This window comes from Nerophis ophidion, linkage group LG11, assembly GCF_033978795.1.
Source record: "Nerophis ophidion isolate RoL-2023_Sa linkage group LG11, RoL_Noph_v1.0, whole genome shotgun sequence".
Taxonomy (NCBI): Eukaryota; Metazoa; Chordata; class Actinopteri; order Syngnathiformes; family Syngnathidae; genus Nerophis; species Nerophis ophidion.
The window spans coordinates 20,308,510-20,327,062 of NC_084621.1; the positions used below are offsets into that span (position 1 = coordinate 20,308,510).

Here is an 18,553-nt window from a genome sequence, read left to right on the forward strand (position 1 = left end):
TAAAGTACTTTCTTTGTAAAAGCTAACATAAATATGTAAATACGTCACATTTTTGAAGGGTTTGACTCAAAATACTCCAAGGTAAAGTTTAATTTCAAAGGGACTGACAAATGCTGTTTTTCAAGATTTAAACGTAATTATATTTTAAACTGTATTTATTAAACAAGCCAGGGGTCACCAACGCGGTGCCCGTAAGGACCAGATGAGTCGCCGCCTGACCTGTTCTAAAAATGGCTCAAATAGCAGCACTTACCAGTGAGCTGCCTCTATTTTTTAAAAATTGTATTTATTTACTAGCAACCTGGTCTCGCTTTGCTCGACATTTTTACTTCTAAGAGACAACACTTAAATAGAATTTGAAAATCCAAGAAAATATTTTAAAGACTTGGTCTTCACTTTTTTAAATAAATTCATTTATTTTTTTACTTTGCTTCTTATAACTTTCAGAAAGACAATTTTAGAGAAAAAAATACAACCTTAAAAATGATTAGGATTTTCAAACACATACCTTTTTACCTTTTCAATTCCTTCCTCTTCTTTCCTGACAATTAAAATCAATGTTCAAGTAAATGTGTTTTTTTTTATTGTAAAGAATAATAAATACATTTTCATTTAATTCTTCATTTTAGCCTCCGTTTTTTTTAGACGAAGAATATTTGTGAAATATTTCTTCAAACTTATTATGATTAAAATTCAAAAAAAATATTCTGGCAAATCTAAAACATCTGTAGAATCAAATTTAAATCTTATTTCAAAGTCTTTTGAATTTCTTTTAAAATTTTTGTTCTGGAAAATCTAGACTAAATAATGATTTATCTTTGTTAGAAATATAGCTTGGTCCAATTTGTTATACATTCTAACAAAACACTGATTGGATTTTAACCAATTTAAAAGATGTCATAAAAATTCAAAAATTAATCTTAACCAGGAAATATTACTAATGATGTTCCATAATTTTTTTTTTTTTTTTTTTTTTTCAAAAAATTCGAAGTAGCTAGTTTTTGTCTTATTTTTTTCGGTTGAATTTTGAATTTTAAAGAGTCGAAATTGAAGATAAACTATGTTTCAAAATGTAATTTTTTTCCTGTTTTCTTCTCTTTTAAACCGTTCAATTAAGTGTTTTTTTCATCATTTATTCTCTACAAAACACGTTCCGTAAAAGGAAAAAAATGTACGACGGAATGACAGAGAGAAATACCAATTTTTTATATATATATTGATTTATTTATTAAAGGTAAATTGAGCAAATTGGCTATTTGTGGCAATTTGTTTAAGTGTGTTTTTACTGCATGCCTTTAGTTAGTTCCGGAGTGAGAAGAGGTTTTAAAATAATTAGCGCATGCTTACTTTTACCGCATGCCTTTGGTAAGCGCAGGAGTGAGAAGAGGTTTTAAATAAATTAGCGCCCTGGCGGAAATTCAAGGAAATGCGGTAGATTTATTTATTAAAGGTAAATTGAGCAAATTGGCTAATTCTGGCAATTTATTTAAGTGTGTATCAAACTGGTAGCCCTTCGCATTAATCAGTACCCAAGAAATAGCTCTTGGTTTCAAAAAGGTTGGTGACCCCTGAAACAAGCAATCACATCAACGTGCTTAATGGGGAAAAAAAAGGTTTTTTTTCTTACAATATTTCCATTTATACATTTTATTTCCAGTGAAACGTGTTTTACAGTGAATTTTTTCTGCATTTGTACATTGTATTTCTTGGAATGGCTCATATTTAATGTTTCGTTTTTAGTGCTCTTATATTGAACGAGCCAAATTGGAAGGTATTAATCATATATCACGTTTGCATAAAGTTGAGAGCGTTTGTGCAAAAAAAAAAAAAAAAAAAAGGCAGGTTGTATTTAAATATTGCATAGGAACATGAAGGAAATATGTCTCAGCTTGAGCTGTGCAGAAGAGGAACATGATCATAGAAATAAATACATATATAAGCATGTGGAGGTATTTGTAACTCAAAGTACTTGGCGCCACAGAAAATACACAATATGTAAAAAAATAATCCGTGAAGTAAAGCTGATGTTTTTTGTCCTGCTTCCAGTTGACGAGGAGATATGTGCAGAGAAGTTAAATAATGTTCATAATCCAAGCATTATGGATAAGAGTTGACCTGTTGATGAAATATATGTCAGTGAAAGTAAAGAGCAGAAAATATTCCCATTAAAAAAAAAAAGAATTCCATAAAGGCTTCTGTGATTTGGATCGAGCGAAGGATAAAGTTTGTTGCGTCCAGCCGATGTTAGAGGACACAGCTTGGCACAGCGGAGGCGGGATTCAACCAGATGATCATGTGACTGCGTTCCGATCGCTGCGGCGAGGCCTGGGATACCGGCGTGCCGTCGTCGCTGGCGTCGTCTCCTGCAATTAGTCAGGAAATAACCTCCGGGGAGTCACAATCAACAACTTCTCACAGTTGGAACAATAAAATAATACTTCTGCGTCGTAATGTCCCACCTTAACATTTTTTTGGAGGTAACCAGAAAGCTCTCGACCAATTTTGTTGCCTAAAATTGCGATTTCAGATACGTCTGTCTGAAACCGCCATGTAAAATCGTTAATGCTAATCAGTAGCATCTATATGGAATGTCCAACAAATTGTATTGTTGTTTACAGTTTATTCCAAACTGTTGTGTTGCTCTAGCCTGATTCTTACATGTGTACTTTATGTGTATATGCATATAATATGTTTGTTTCCTGTGCGGACAAAGCAGGAACAACAACGACGTGTAACACTGTATCAACTATTTAGTCGTCAGTTGTTATCCTTCCGCTTCCTTCCTGTTAACATTGTTATGTTGCAAGCTACATTTTTTATACATTCCTAAAAGTACAACCCACATTTTCACATTGCTTCAGCAATTTCACATTAATAATTCAATCTTAGAAAATAGTTATTAGTAAAAAAAAAAAAAAAATTTAAATTATTATCTTTATTGGAAAAAAATAAGTAGAATTTTTTATTTGATTCAATTAATTTATTATGATTTTTTTAATCCTATTGGATTATTAGGCACATTTTGGGCCTCCCTGGATTAGAAGAAAATAAATTAACATCGATATTATTCCATAAATAATTAAATAAATATATAAACAATATATGAAAAAACCAAAAAAACAATTGTAGATGGCTGCGACTTGTCCAGGGTGTACCCCGCCTTCCGCCCGACTGTAGCTGAGATAGGCGCCAGCGCCCCCCGCGACCCCAAAAGGGAATAAGCGGTAGAAAATGGATGGAATTGTAGATGGACGCCTTATTAAAGCAGGGTTTTTTATTCATGGCACATTCTAAAAACACAAGAACTATTTTATTTTTTTAAACATAGAAATTTGATTTAAACAGCAAATAGGTGTAATGTAACAGAAAAAAAACGTTGGAATATTGACACCAATAACACAAGGTTGACATGCAGGCTATTTTTTAAGTACGGCCCGCCAGTCTCTTCAATTTATCCCGCGAGACGTCATGGGTGGATTGATTAATTGATTGATTGAAACTTTTCTTAGTAGATTGCAGAGTACAGTACATGTTCCGTACAATTGACCACTAAATGGTAAACAAAGCATTGTGCTTTCAAATGAACCTTAATAACCAGGCAGACTTGGAATGTTACATATGTACTGTCATCTTGTGGACTATGTGAGTAAATGTGATAAGTATGCAGAAATAGCAGCACTACATTTACTTATGTGACACAATCCAAACAACCTTCCCTTGTCATGGTGGGGGAAAAAAATGCAATTAACATAACACAACCTGCTCACTGAACCTTGTGGATATTATGAAGTGTCCAAAATCTTAAAATTAAGCTAATTTCAACTGATTTGTTTGCTTTAAAGGGGAACATTATCACAATTTCAAAAGGGTTAAAAGCAATAAAAATCAGTTCCCAGTGGCTTGTTTTATTTTTCGAAGTTTTTTTCAAAATTTTACACCTCCCGGAATATCCCGAAAAACTGCTTGAAAGTGCCTGATTTTCACCATCGCTATATCCACCCGTCCATTTCCCTGTGACATCATACAAGGCTGCCAATACAAACAACATGGCGGTTACCACAGCGAGATATAGCGACATTAGCTCGGATTCAGACTCTGATTTCAGGGGTTTAAGCGATTCAACAGATTACGCATGTATTGAAACAGATGGTCAGCGTATGGAGGCAGATAGCGAAAACGAAATTGAAGAAGAAACTGAAGCTATTGAGCGAATACCTATTGACGCTATTCGGCCATAGCATGGGTGTACCTGATGAAGTGGCCCATAGCATGGCTGCCTTATTAGCATCGCCGGTAAAATGTGCGGACCAAACGATCAGGACTTTCGCATCTTGAGACACTGGAGCAACTTAAATCCGTCGATTGGTAAGGGTTTGTTTCGCATTAAATGTGGATATCTAGTTTCAAATGTACATACAGCTAGCGTAAATAGCATGTTAGCATCGATTAGCGTAGCATGTTAGCATCGATTAGCTGGCAGTCATGCCGTGACCAAATATGTCTGATTAGCACATAAGTCAACAACATCAACAAAACTCACCTTTGTGATTTCGTTGACTTAATCGTTGCAAATGCATCTGCAGGTTATCCATACATCTCTGTGCCATGTCTGTCTTAGCATCGCCGGTAAAATGTGCAGACACTCCGGCAAATTCAATGGGGGTCTGGCGGCAGATTTCTTGCCAGTGGTGCAACTTGAATCCCTCCCTGTTAGTGTTGTTACACCCTCCGACAACCCACCGACGAGGCATGATGTCTCCAAGGTTGCAAAAAAATAGTCGAAAAAACGGAAAATAACAGAGCTGAGACCCGGTGTTTGTAATGTGAAAATGAAAATGGCGGGTGTGTTACCTCGGTGACGTCACGTTCTGACGTCATCGCTAATAGACCAATAAACAGAAGGGCGTTTAATTTGCCAAAATTCACCCATTTAGAGTTCGGAAATCGGTTAAAAAAATACATGGTCTTTTTCCTGCAACATCAAGGTATATATTGACGCTTGCATAGGTTTGGTGATAATGTTCCCCTTTAAGTTGAGATATCAGATACCTCTGTCTGAAATCTCCATGTACAATCGCTAATGCTAATCAGTAGCATTTATATGTGTATTGTAATTATATTTTTTACAGTTTATTCCAAACTATTGTGTTGCTTCAGCCTGATTCTTACAAGTGTACATAGTGGGGATACGTAAATAATGTTTGTTTCCTGTGCAGGAACTACAACGACGCGTAACAATATATCAACTATTAAGTTGTCCGTTGTCGTCCTTAAACTTAGCGCAGTCTTATTTCCTGTTATTATTCCTGTTATCAACACATTCCACACATCCTGGGAATTCACTTAGCCAAGTTCAAAACCAAGTTCGGGTTTTCCTGGATAATCACACTCTTTGACATTTAAACCATTCCAACATTCAAACTATTCTTATCCATACCACATTCTGTCAACATTTCACTTCAACTTCAGCATTGGAGCATTCACACGCAATTCCTTCAGGAAATCCCTCTTCTAGTTACATATAATAGACTGCAACAATACAATATTTTGACAATGAGCTGTTATTATGTGCTTTTGCCGCCATCTAGTGTCTACTTTTAACTTTGTAAAACGAGTAAAACAACACAGTATTTATTTATTTATTTATTTTTTTTACACTTTCTGTTAAAAATCCTGTGCTTTTTAGGATGACAAAATGGCAATGTTGCTCCTTTCGACTCACCGATGCGGAAGTTGATGTAACCTTCTCCGCCGCTGAGGACGAGCTGGGCGGGCGTGACGCCGCTGCCGGGCGTGGACATCAAGCAGCCTGAGAAGAAAAGCCCGAATGAAGAGCAGCAGCGGGACAACCTCCTCCCACCAATGAAGAAAGTCTTTACCGGGGGCAGCGATGATGAAGCGGACCGCTTGGCGGTGACCATGGAAACACAGCTGGGCGGCGGCAACGGCGCAGTACGGCATGGAGACGGCTTCAGACGCTGTGGGCGACAAACTCATCTCAGCGTCAAATGTTTTGTTACTTCACAAATGATACCTCATATGGAATTCGATGCCTGCGACATGTTTCAAAAAAAGCTGGCACATGTGGCAAAAAAGACTGAGAAAGTCGAGGAATGCTCATCGAACACTTATTTGGAACATCCTACAGGTGAACAGGCTAATTGGGAACAGGTGGGTGCCAAGATTGGGTATAAAAGCAGCTTCAATGAAATGCTCAGTCATTTACAAACAAGGACAGGGCGAGGGTCACCACTTTGTCAATGAACGCCTGAGAAAATTGTTTAAGAACATTTCTTGCAAGGAATTGAGGGATTTCACCATCTACAGTCCGTAAAATAATCATAAGTTTCAGAGAATCTGGAGAAATCACTGCACGTAAGCCATGATATTACGGACCCTGGATCCCTCAGGCGGTACTTCATCAAAAACCGACATAAGTGTGTAAAGGATATCACCACATGGGCTCGGGAACACTTCATAAAACCACTGTCAGTGAACACAGTTGGTCGCTACATCTGTAAGTGCAAGTTAAAACTCTACTATGCAAAGCCAAACCCATTTATCAACAACACCAAGGAACGCCGCCGGCTTCGCTGGGACCGAGCTCATCTAAGATGGACTAATGCAAAGTGGAAAAGGGTTCTGTTGTCTGACGAGTCCGCATTTCAAATTATATTTGGAAACTGTGGACGGGGTGTCCTCCGGAACAAAGAGGAAAATAACCATCCGGATTGTTATAGGCGGAAAGTTCAAAAGCCAGCATCTGTGATGGTATGGGGGTGTATTAGTGCCCAAGAGTGCGGGTACTTTCCTGGCCCGCCTGCAGTCCAGACCTGTCTCCCATCAAAAATGTGTGGTGCATCATGAAGCATAAAATACGACAGCGGAGACCCCGGACTGTTGAACGACTGAAGCGCTACATAAAAGAAGAATGGGAAAGAATTCCACTTTCAAAGCTTCAACAATTAGTTCCTCTGTTCCCAAATGTTTATTGAGTGTTGTTAAAAGAAAAGGTGATGTAACACAGTGGTGAACATAAGAAAAACTTGAATTTCAGGGAATGTAGAATATACCGGTATTTACATTATTCATATATTTTATATATATATGTTATATATTATTTATTATTATTATTGTCTATTGTGAGCAAACTGTGGTGCTGAATTTCCCCCCAGGGATCAATAAAGTACTTTCTATTCTATTCTATTCTAATTCTGACTATAAATATCCTCCACCCAGCCCCCCAATCTCCCGAATTCAGAGGTCTCAAGTTTGGCAAGTAAGCCTCACGCCGGGGGTCGGCAACCCGCGGGTCTTTAGCGCCGCCCTAGTGGCTCTCTGGAGCTTTTTCAAAAATGTATGAAAAATGGAAAAAAAATGAAGGGGAAAAAAATACATTTTTGTTGTAATATGGTTTCTGCAGGAGGACAAACATGACAGAAACCACCCTAATTGTTATAAAGCACAGTTTACCGTATTTTCCGGACTATAAGTAGCAGTTTTTTTCGTAGTTTGGCCGAGGGTACGACTTATACTCAGAAGCGACTTATGTGTGAAATTATTAACACTTTACCATAAAATATCAAATAATATTATTTAGCTCTTTTACGTAAGAGACTAGACGTATAAGATTTCATGGGATTTAGCGATTAGGAGTGACAGATTGTTTGGTAAACATATAGCATGTTCCATATGTTATAGTTATTTAAATGACTCTTACCATAATATGTTACGTTAACATACCAGGCACCTTCTCAGTTGGTTATGTATGCCTCATATAACGTACACTTATTCAGCCTGTTGTTCACTATTCTTTATTTATTTTAAATTGCCTTTCAAATGTCTATTCTTGGTGTTGGGTTTTATCAAATACATTTCCCCAAAAAATGCGACTTATACTGCAGTGCGACTTATAGATGTTTTTTTCCTTCTTTATTATGCATTTTCGGCAGGTGCGACTTATACTCCGAAAAATACGATATATTAAACACGCTTCACTGATTCGAGTATTTGTCCTACTAATTTTGGCGGTCCTTGAACTCACCGTAGTTTGTTTACATCAGGGGTCCCCAACGCGGTGCCCGCGGGCACCAGGTAGCCCATAAGGACCAGATGAGTCGCCCGCTGGCCTGTTCTAAAAAATAGCTCAATTAGCAGCACTTACCAGTGAGCTGCCTCTATTTTTTAAATGTTATTTATTTACTAGCAAGCTGGTCTCGCTTTTCTCGACATTTTTAATTCTAAGAGGGACAAAACTCAAATAGAATTTGAAAATCCAAGAAAATATTTTAAAGACTTGGTCTTCACTTGTTTAAATAAATTCATTTATTTTTTTACTTTGCTTCTTATAACTTTCAGAAAGACAATTTTAGAGAAAAAATACAACCTTAAAAATGATTTTAGGATTTTTAAACACATATACCTTTTTACCTTTTAAATTCCTTCCTCTTCTTTCCTGACGATTTAAATCAATGTTCAAGTATTTTTTTTGTTTATTGTAAAGAATAATAATTACATTTTGATTTAATTCTTCATTTTAGCTTCTGTTTTTCCGATGACGAATATTTGTGAAATATTTCTTCAAACTTATGATTAAAATTAAAAAAATTATTCTGGGAAATATAGAAAATCTTTAGAATCAAATTTAAATCTTATTTCAAAGTCTTTTGAATTTCTTTTAAAAAAAATTTTCTAGAAAATCTAGACGTAATAATGATTTGTCTGTTAGAAATATATGTTAGTCCAATTTTTTATATATTCTAACAAAGTGCAGATTGGATTTTAACCTATTTAAAACATGTCATAAAAATTCTAAAATTAATCTTAATCAGGAAAAATTACTAATAATGTCCCACAAATTCTTTATTTTAATTTTTTCAAAAAGATTCGAATTAGCTATTTTTTTTCGGTTGAATTTTGAATTTTAAAGAGTCGAAATTGAAGATAAACTTGTTTCAAAATTAAATCTTCATTTTTTTCGCGTTTTCTCCTCTTTTAAACCGTTCAATTAAGTGTTTTTTTCATCATTTATTCCCTACAAAAAACCTTCCGTAAAAGGAAAAAAAAATTACGACGGAATGACAGAAATACCCATTTTTTTTATATATATAGATTTATTTATTAAAGCTAAATTGAACAAATTGGCTATTCCTGGCAATTTATTTAAGTGTGTATCAAACTGGTAGCCCTTCGCATTAATCAGTACCCAAAAAGTAGCTCTTGGTTTCAAAAGGTTGGTGACCCCTGGTTTACATGTACATCTTTCTAAGACATGTTTTATGCCACTTCTTTTTCTGTCTCATTTTGTCCACCAAACTTTTATCATTGTGCTTGAATGCACAAAGGTGAGTTTTGTTGATGTTTTTGACTTGTGTGGAGTGATAATCAGACATATTTGGCCCCTGCATGACTGCAAGCTAATCGATGCTAACATGCTATTTAGGCTAGTTATATGTACATATTGCATCATTATAGCTATATTTGAGCTCATTTATTTTCCTTTAAGTCCTCTTAAGTCAATTTATATCTCATGACACACTATCTGTATGTAATATGGCTTTGAATTTTTTGCGGCTCCAGACAGATTTGTTTTTGTATTTTTGGTCCAATATGGCTCTTTTAACATTTTGGATTGCCGAGAAATCAGTTTGATCCATGCTTGGCCCCCAACTTAACAGTCACATTTGAACATGTAACACGCCTTTTAAAAATAGAAACAGTTGCTGAGTAATGAGAATGACCGTGGGGAAGTTGGATTTTGTTAGTGCTAACGCGCCAACCCCTGCCTTGGGCAAGAGGTTTGAGGACCCCGGATGTAATCAATGGAGCCAATCTAGGGCTCGGAGCGTGAAATGATGATGTCAGCTAGGTGAGAAGACAAAGGACTCCAAAAAGTCCAGTTGGGATGGAGAAGACGATGTCAACTTACTCTCAGACAGGGGCATGGAGAGGATGGCTCCGCCCCCTGTGCCCACCCACAGGCGACCAGAGATGACAGCCAGCGAGGAGATCTGAAGAGGTGCGAGGGCCAGGAACGCTTGGCCTGCACAGACAATAATAGAAGGGGGAGTTGACAATACAGATGGCAGAATATCCAACAAACACATGTTTATAAAAACAGTAGTCAAAGTAGGAATTCAGAAATTTGTGGGAAAACATGGATGTAAAAATCCCACAAAGCCAGGGAGTACCATCTTATTTATAACAACTCGTAATCAATACATAATATTCAAGGTTTTATTTTTACAAAGACGTCTTTTAACATTTTTGCCCTCATGGCCCAACTTTTCCACAATATTACATCATGATATTAGCACTGAAATAGTCATCATACTCTTGATTTAAAGTACACTGCAAAAAGTCAGTGTGCAAAAACAAGGGGAAAAAAATACAAAAATGAGGGGTATTTTACTTAAATTAAGCAAAATGATCTGCCAATAGAACAAGAAAATTTGGCTCGTCAAGACTTTCCAAAACAAGTAAGATTAGCTAACCTCAATTAACCCCAAAATAGCTAAAAATAAGTATATTCTCACTAATAACAATTGCACTTTTATTGGTCGAAAAAAAAAAAAATCTTTTTGCTCAATATGTTGAAAAATATTCTTAAATAAGTAAATGCTAGTGCCATTTTTTTTGACATAATGATATGCGCTCGGCATGATCTTTTTTTCATGCTTGAAGTAAGATATTATTACTTTAAAAATAAGTTTTATACTTGTAAGTGTTAATGACACAGCTTTGCCTCAGTTTATTCTCGTTTCAAGCATGTTTTACTCAATACAGGTCATAAAAACTCAGCTGTAACATCTTACTGAGATCATTTAGGACTTAAAACAAGTAACACACTCAAACATAAAATCTGCTTAGTGAGAAGAATTATCTTAGACAAAAAATAAGCAAATATCACCCTTATTTGAAATAGTTCATCTTACTTAGATTTGACTTTTTACAGTGTAGGGAAGAAGATCACCTTCAGCTATGAGGAAATTAAGATTTGTTTTTTCTATGAAGAAAAAACAAATATGAGACCTTTTTTCTCAATGTGTTGAAAAATATTCTTAAATGACGTAAATCAGTGGTTCTCAGATGGGGGTATGCTTACCCCTGGGGGTACTTGAAGGTATGCCAAGGGGTAGGTGAGATTTTTTTTAAATACTCCAAAAATTGCAACAACTCAAAAGTCCTTTATATAAATGGATTTATTGAATAATACTTAAACAAAATATGAATGTAAGTTCATAAACTGTGAAAAACAATGCAACATTCAGTGTTGACAGCTTGATTTTTTTGGACATGTTCCATAAATATTGATGTTAAAGATTTCTTTTTTTGTGAAGAAATATTTAGAATTAAAAAAACCTAATCGGCGAAAAAGGTTCCAAACAAAAATGGAACAACCGAAAATAACTATAACTGGCGCCGTATATTTAAATAAAACATTAACAAAAAATGCTCCAACAGAAGGAAGAAACGACAGCTGTGAAAAATTCTACACTATCTAATCTAATAAAGTTTTGACAAAAATTGTCACTCCAAAATTTGAAGAAAGAATGAAAAAATAACTGATAACTCACCACTTCGGCTGAATAAACTAAATAACAAAAATGCACTCTGCTGAACAGGAAGAAAGGAAAACTCAAAATAGTAACGAAGGGATTCAGGATCAAGGAACATAAGCACGAGACGAGGCGAGGCAAGGCAAGGCATGGACATGGATGCTACAGAGCACGAATAAACGAAACAATCTGGCACAGAACAAAGGGAGTAGTGGGCTTATAAGAGACATGAGGGTAATAGGGAACAGGTGAAAACAATCAGGGAACAGGGATGATGTCAGACTGATGACACAAAAGGAAGGGCAAGTGACCTGAAACGAGAGGAGTTACTTTTCAAACTAAAACATGCAAATCATATGACAGAAAAACCCAAGACAAGACATCCCTCACAGCGGTGTGACAACAGCTAAATTTTTTGTGGACATGCTCCATAAATATTGATGTCAAAGATTTCTTTTTTTGTGAAGAAATATTTAGAATTAAGTTGATGAATCCAGATGGATCTCTATTACAATCCCCAAAGAGGGCATGTTAAGTTGTTGATTACTTCTATGTGTAGAAAGCTTTATTTATAATTGAATCACTTGTTTACTTACTTGTTATTTTTATATCTTTTTTCCCCAAATAGTGCAAGAAAGACCACTACAAATGAGCAATATTTTGCACTGTTATACAATTTAAGAAATCAGAAACTGATGACATAGTGCTGTATTTTACTTCTTTATCTCTTTTTTCCAACCAAAAATGCTTTGCTCTGATTAGTGGGTACTTGAATTTAAAAAAATGTTCACAGTGGGTACATCACTGAAAAAAGGTTGAGAACCACTGACGTAAATGCTAGTGCCATTATTTTGACATAATGATATGCGTTAGGCATTACATTTCTTGAAACCGGCAAATTTAGAATAAAAAGTTTTGTTTTTTTCTAAATGGAAAAGCAAAAAGGCAAGCGCTTGATACTCTCGGGGTCTAGTCGCCGCTCGGGCATATCGTACGGTCTAAGAAGGCATTTTCCCATCCATAACATGACATCATCGCGCCAAGTGCGTGCTCTTTCTGTCAATTTGTGCACAAGGGAATAAGGGGTAGAAAATGGATGGATAAATGGATATATATATATGTATATATATATATATATATATATATATATATATATATATATATATATATATATATATATATATATATATATATATATATATATATATATATATTTACAGCCCGGCCCCCGGGCAATTTTTTGGGGATTTTAATTTTAAAGAATGTATCTGAATGTGCATGACCTATTACTGTTCAAAATTGTTTGAAATGTCACATGTTTGAATATTTACTGTACCGTGCCAACTGTACTATACTGGAAGAGTACATCTTTTCTATTGTTTCATTGGAAAATAAAACAGCAAAGTCTATTCGGCTGTCATCTGTTTTAATTATGAGACACCATTGTGTCAAAGTCCTGATTTTTTTATTCCATGCTTGAAATAAGAAATGTTTACCTTAAATAAAAGTAGTGTTATACGTGTGAGTGTTGCACAGCTTTGCAACACGTGATATTCCATGTTTTACTCAATATAGGTCATCAAATCTCAGCTATAACGTCTTACTGAGATCATATAGGATCAAAACACTTAAAACGAGTAAAACACTCGAACATAAAATCTGCTTAGTGAGACAAGTTATCTTAACAGACAGAAAATAAGCAAATATTTACTATTATTTGAGATATTTCATCTTACTTATATTTCACTTTTTGCAGTGTACCAATGATAGTCAGAGGTGGGTAGTAACTCGCTACATTTACTCTGTTACATCTACTTGAGTAACTTTTGGGATAAATTGTACTTCTAAGAGTATTTTTTATGCAACATACTTTTACTTGAGTATATTTATAGAGAAGAAACGCTAATTTTACTCAGCTCCATTCATGTACATTCAGCTCGTTACTCGCTACTTTTTTTTTTAATCGATCTATTAATGTTTGTTTTGGTTTTTCAAAGTAGAATCTAAGCATGCCTGCGTTTCACCAATCACATGCAGTCACTGGTGACGTAGGACCAATCAAACAGAGCCAGGCGGTCACGTGACCGTCACACATCAAATCTGACTTGAAAAAGTTGAAAAACTTATTGGGGTGTTACCATTTAGTGGTCAATTGTTCGAAGTATGTACTGTACTGTGCAATCTACTGATAAAAGTTTCAATCAATCAATCAATCAAAAGTGTAAAGGAAAAAAATACACTTTTTATTTCAACGGTACTTCCCGTCAAAAGCCTAAAGGCTGATCGCACAGTTCCTGTCTTCACAATAAAAGTGCCGCTCCATTGCGCCTGCGCTAACAAAATAAGAGTCTCCGAAAGCCAGCGCAAACAAGCGAGCAAGCTACGGAGTTTGCCGGCAATGTATTTCTTGTAAAGTGTATAAAAACGAATATAGAAGCTGGACAAATAAGATGCCAAAAACCAACGACTTTCATGTGGTATTAGACAAAAAGGAAGAACTTTTTTTCTCCTCCATTTGAAAACGTGGACGTTTTCAGCACTACTGATTACAATCAATGTAAGTCATCACAATCAGGTAATACACCAACTTATATTCTTGTCTTCATGAAAGATAGGAATCTGTGTTAAACATGCATGTATATTCATTAAAACACCTTTAACATGTAAACAAAAATGGCAAAATACATAAATATAAATTATATACTGTATATATATATATATATATATATATATATATATATATCCATCCATTTCCTACCGCTTATTCCCTTTTGAGGTCGCGGGGGGCGCTGGCACCTATCTCAGCTACAATCGGGCGGAAGGCGGGGTACACCCTGGACATATTAATATATATGATATGTGTGTGTATGTATATGATACGTCTGTGTATGTATATATGGAGGTAGATCACCTCGACTTGTTCATTTATTGAATAATTGATTGACGTAGAAAAACTTATTCGGGTGTTACCATTTAGTGGTCAATTGTACGGAATATGTACTGTACTGTGCAATCTACTAATACAAGTTTCAGTCAATCAATTGATGAATGCCTACTGAGCCTATGGTGCTGTTAGGTTATTGTGGCTCAATTTGCCTTTTTTTATTTTAATGTATTAATATTTAATATATATTATTGTTATAGTTGCTCATTGCTATTTTTATGTTTTTGTGCATTATTTGTTGCCGTAATGAGGTTACTCATCAGTTAATCAGTACTTGAGTAGTTTTTTCAGAACATACTTTTTACTTTTACTCAAGTAAATATTTGGGTGACTACTCCCTACTTGAGTAATAAATCTCTAAAGTAACAGTACTCTTACTTGAGTACAGTTTTTGGCTACCCTACCCACCTCTGATGATAGTCACACACACACACACACACACACACACACACACACACACACACACACACACACACACACACACACACACACACTAGGTGTGGTGAAATTTGTCCTCTGTATTTAACCCATCACCCTTGAAAACCCTTTGGGAGGTGAAGGGAGCAGTGAGCAGCATCGGTGGCCCCGCCCGGGAATAATTTTTTTAGTGCGGCCCCCAGTGTGAGTCCTCGTTAGTATACTGGACAGTATCTCCGCCTCTCACGCGGAAAACCAGGGTTCGATTCTTTGACGGGGCGATGACTTGGATTGTAAATAATGTAAATAATCCAATATATATACTCTGATGATGAACTTGTGTGATGACTGTATTATGCTGATAGTATATACAGTATTTGTAGCATGAATTGATTAACGTGGACCTCGAATTAAGTTAAAAAACTTATTGGGGTGGTCAATTGTAAGAAATATGTACTGTACTGTGCAATCTACTAATACAAGTTTCAATAAATCAAGTGGAAAAAGTTTGGACACCCCTGCATTGGAGGTTGCACGATATAATGAAAATAAAGCAAAGAGTAGCACCTAATGATTGGGTCACCAGAGCAGTGATGTCCACTTCTTGCAGCGGGCGCCCAGTCGACCAGTCAAACAGCCGGAGCACGGGGTCAAGTCTGCAAGCGGTCCAGACGCCACTTCCTCCGGCGCACAGGAAACGGACCTGCTGCTCGCTGCGCTCCGAGACCGAGAAGACTTGCTGCGAAGATCAAGAAGAGAAGATTGTGCCTCCCAGGATGCAAGGAAAGATGCACCGATGGCGGTTTGAGTACCTCCACCTTTCTGCTGTGGAGGTCAACCACGTGCACTTTGTTCCAATATCCCACCCACAAGTGTGCACCTTTGGCCAGGCAGCAGCGAATGGGCTGCACGGGGTTTGAACCCACGGGCATCAGCGAGTGGGACCGCAGGTTCCAGCCGCCTGTCGATAAACGGGACGTCACATCAGCTGCAAAAAGGACAAAGACAAAGACACGGCACAGGCCGCACTTACCTGCACTGCTGGAGAAGAAAGCCAAGGTTCCGTCACTCAAGCCGGCGACCACTTGACCCTGGGAGTAGCTGCGAGGCGCACAAAGTAGGACTTTGGAAAACGGGCAGGGAAGGTTTATTTTACATTCCCCCCGCCAACTCACAGGAGCGAGTGGACACTTTCCGAGAGGGAGACGGACAGAAGGCAACGTCCCCTGCCTGCGGAGGCCGAATGGATCACTATGCTGGGGGACAAAACAAATCAAGTTACGAGGACAGTGGAAATTTAACTACAAACCCCAAAAAGCAGTGAAGTTGTCACGTTGTGTAAATGGTAAATGAAAAGCTTTGCAAATCCTTTTCAATTTATACTCAATTGAATAGACTGCAAAGACAAGATATTTAACATTATTTTTTGCAAATATTAGCTCATTTGGAATTGGATGCCTGCAATGTGTTTCCAAAAAGCTGGCACAAGTGGCAAAAAAGACTGAGAAAGTTGAGGAATGCTCATCAAACACTTATTTGGAACATCCCACAGGTGAACAGGCTAATTGGGAACCGGTGGGCGCCATGATTGGGTATAAAAGCAGCTTCCATGAAATGCTCAGGACGGGGCGAGGGTCAACAAATGCCTGAGCAAATTGTCCAACAGTTTAAGAACAACGTTTCTCAACGAGCTATCATACTCGTTTCGAGTGATTGCCGACGACGACGGCTAGTTAAAAAAAAAAATTACAGTTGGTACGAAATGCGGCTGCTACACTTTTGACAAGAACAAAAAAGTTTGATCATATTACGCCTATACTGTAAGTACCTTTATATACGTATACAGAATGGCTAAAAAGTATTTAGTCAGCCACCGAGTGTGCAAGTTCTCCCACTTAAAATGATGACAGAGGTCTGTAATTTTCATCATAGGTACACTTCAACTGTGAGAGACAGAATGTGAAAAAAAATCCAGGAATTGACATTGTAGGATTTTTAAAGAATTTATTTGTAAATTATAGTGGAAAATAAGTATTTAGTCAACCATTCAAAGCTCTCACTGATGGAAGGAGGTTTTGGCTCAAAATCTCACGATACATGGCCCCATTCATTCTTTCCTTAACACGGATCAATCGTCCTGTCCCCTTAGCAGAAAAACAGCCCCAAAGCATGATGTTTCCACCCCCATGCTTTACAGTAGGTGTGGTGTTCTTGGAATGCAACTCAGTATTCTTCTTCCTCCAAACACCACGAGTTGAGTTTATACCAAAAAGTTCTATTTTGGTTTCATCTGACCACATGACATTCTCCCAATCCTCTGCTGTGTCGTCCATGTATCCATTTTGGTATAAACTCAACTCGTCGTGTTTAGAGGAAGAAGAATACTGAGTTGCCTCCCAAGAACACCACACCTACTGTGAAGCATGGGAGTGGAAACATCATGCTTTGGGGCTGTTTTTCTGCTAAGGGGACAGGACGATTGATCCGTGTTAAGGAAAGAATGAATGGGGCCATGTATCGTGAGATTTTGAGCCAAAACCTCCTTCCATCAGTGAGAGCTTTGAATGGTTGACCAAATACTTATTTTCCACCAAAATTTACAAATAAATTCTTTAAAATTCCTACAATGTGAATTCCTGGATTTTTTTCTCTCATTTTGTCTCTCACAGTTGAAGTGTACCTATGATGAAAATTACAGACCTCTGTCATCATTTTAAGTGGGAGAACTTGCACAATCGGTGGCTGACTAAATACTTTTTTCCCCCACTGTATATATATACCTATACTGGCTCACCTGCACTGGCTTCCTGTGACGTTAAGGTTTTACTACTTAGGTATAAAATATTTCACGGTCTAGCACCATCCAACCTTGCCGATTGTATTGTACCATATGTCCCGGCAAGAAATATGCCTTCAAAGAACTCCGGCTTATTAGTGATTCCCAGAGCCCAAAGAAAATTTGCGGGCTTTGAAGAGTTTTCTATTGGGGCTCCAGTACTCTGGAATGCCCTCCCAGTAACAGTTAAAGATGCTACCTCAGTAGAAGCATTTAAGTCCCATCTTAAAACTAATTTCTATACTCTAGCCTTTAAATAGACCCCCTTTTTAGACCAGTTGATCTGCCGTTTCTTTTCTTTTCACCCACATCTGCGGTCCTCTCCAAGGTTTCTCATAGTCATCTACATTGACGTCCCACTGGGTTGTGAGTTTTTCCTTGCCCTTTTGTGGGCTCTGAACCGAGGATGTCGTTGTGGCTTGTGCAGCCCTTTGAGGCACTTGTGATTTAGGGCTATATTAGTAAACATTGATTGATTGACTGATTGATTATAAATTATTTTGAAAAATATTAGAAGCACACAAAGTTTAATTCATTTGTTAATTAAACCCCTGATCTGAAGTATCAAAAGTATCGATACTTTGATGTGAGAACACTACGGACAATTTAATGTTGCCAATTAGCCTATCAGGTGCATGTCTTTGGAGGTAGGAGGGGCCTATCCCCAGGTGCATGTCTTGGGAAGTGGGAGGGGCCTATCCCCAGGTGCATGTCTTTGGAGGTGGGAGGAAGCCGGAGCACCTGGAAGGAACCCACGCGGTCACGGGGGGAACATGCAAACTCAACACAGAAAGACCC

At 37.1% G+C, this 18,553-nt stretch overlaps 1 protein-coding gene across 1 annotated transcript in view; it reads right to left on the reverse strand.

Moving 5' to 3' along the window:
* Nucleotides 1-1,631: 1,631 nt before the first annotated feature.
* si:dkey-17m8.1 (C-Jun-amino-terminal kinase-interacting protein 4) overlaps nucleotides 1,632-18,553 on the reverse strand; it is a 62,319-nt gene continuing 45,397 nt past the window's right edge. Inside the window, exons 21-28 of the mRNA XM_061915316.1 lie at nucleotides 16,095-16,175; nucleotides 15,953-16,020; nucleotides 15,732-15,880; nucleotides 15,487-15,658; nucleotides 9,929-10,042; nucleotides 5,880-5,978; nucleotides 5,723-5,809; nucleotides 1,632-2,363 (exon numbers count right to left, since the gene is read on the reverse strand). Coding sequence (XP_061771300.1) covers nucleotides 2,245-2,363; nucleotides 5,723-5,809; nucleotides 5,880-5,978; nucleotides 9,929-10,042; nucleotides 15,487-15,658; nucleotides 15,732-15,880; nucleotides 15,953-16,020; nucleotides 16,095-16,175 — 889 coding nt within the window. The 3' untranslated portion in view covers nucleotides 1,632-2,244. The remainder of the gene's footprint in view (nucleotides 2,364-5,722; nucleotides 5,810-5,879; nucleotides 5,979-9,928; nucleotides 10,043-15,486; nucleotides 15,659-15,731; nucleotides 15,881-15,952; nucleotides 16,021-16,094; nucleotides 16,176-18,553) is intronic.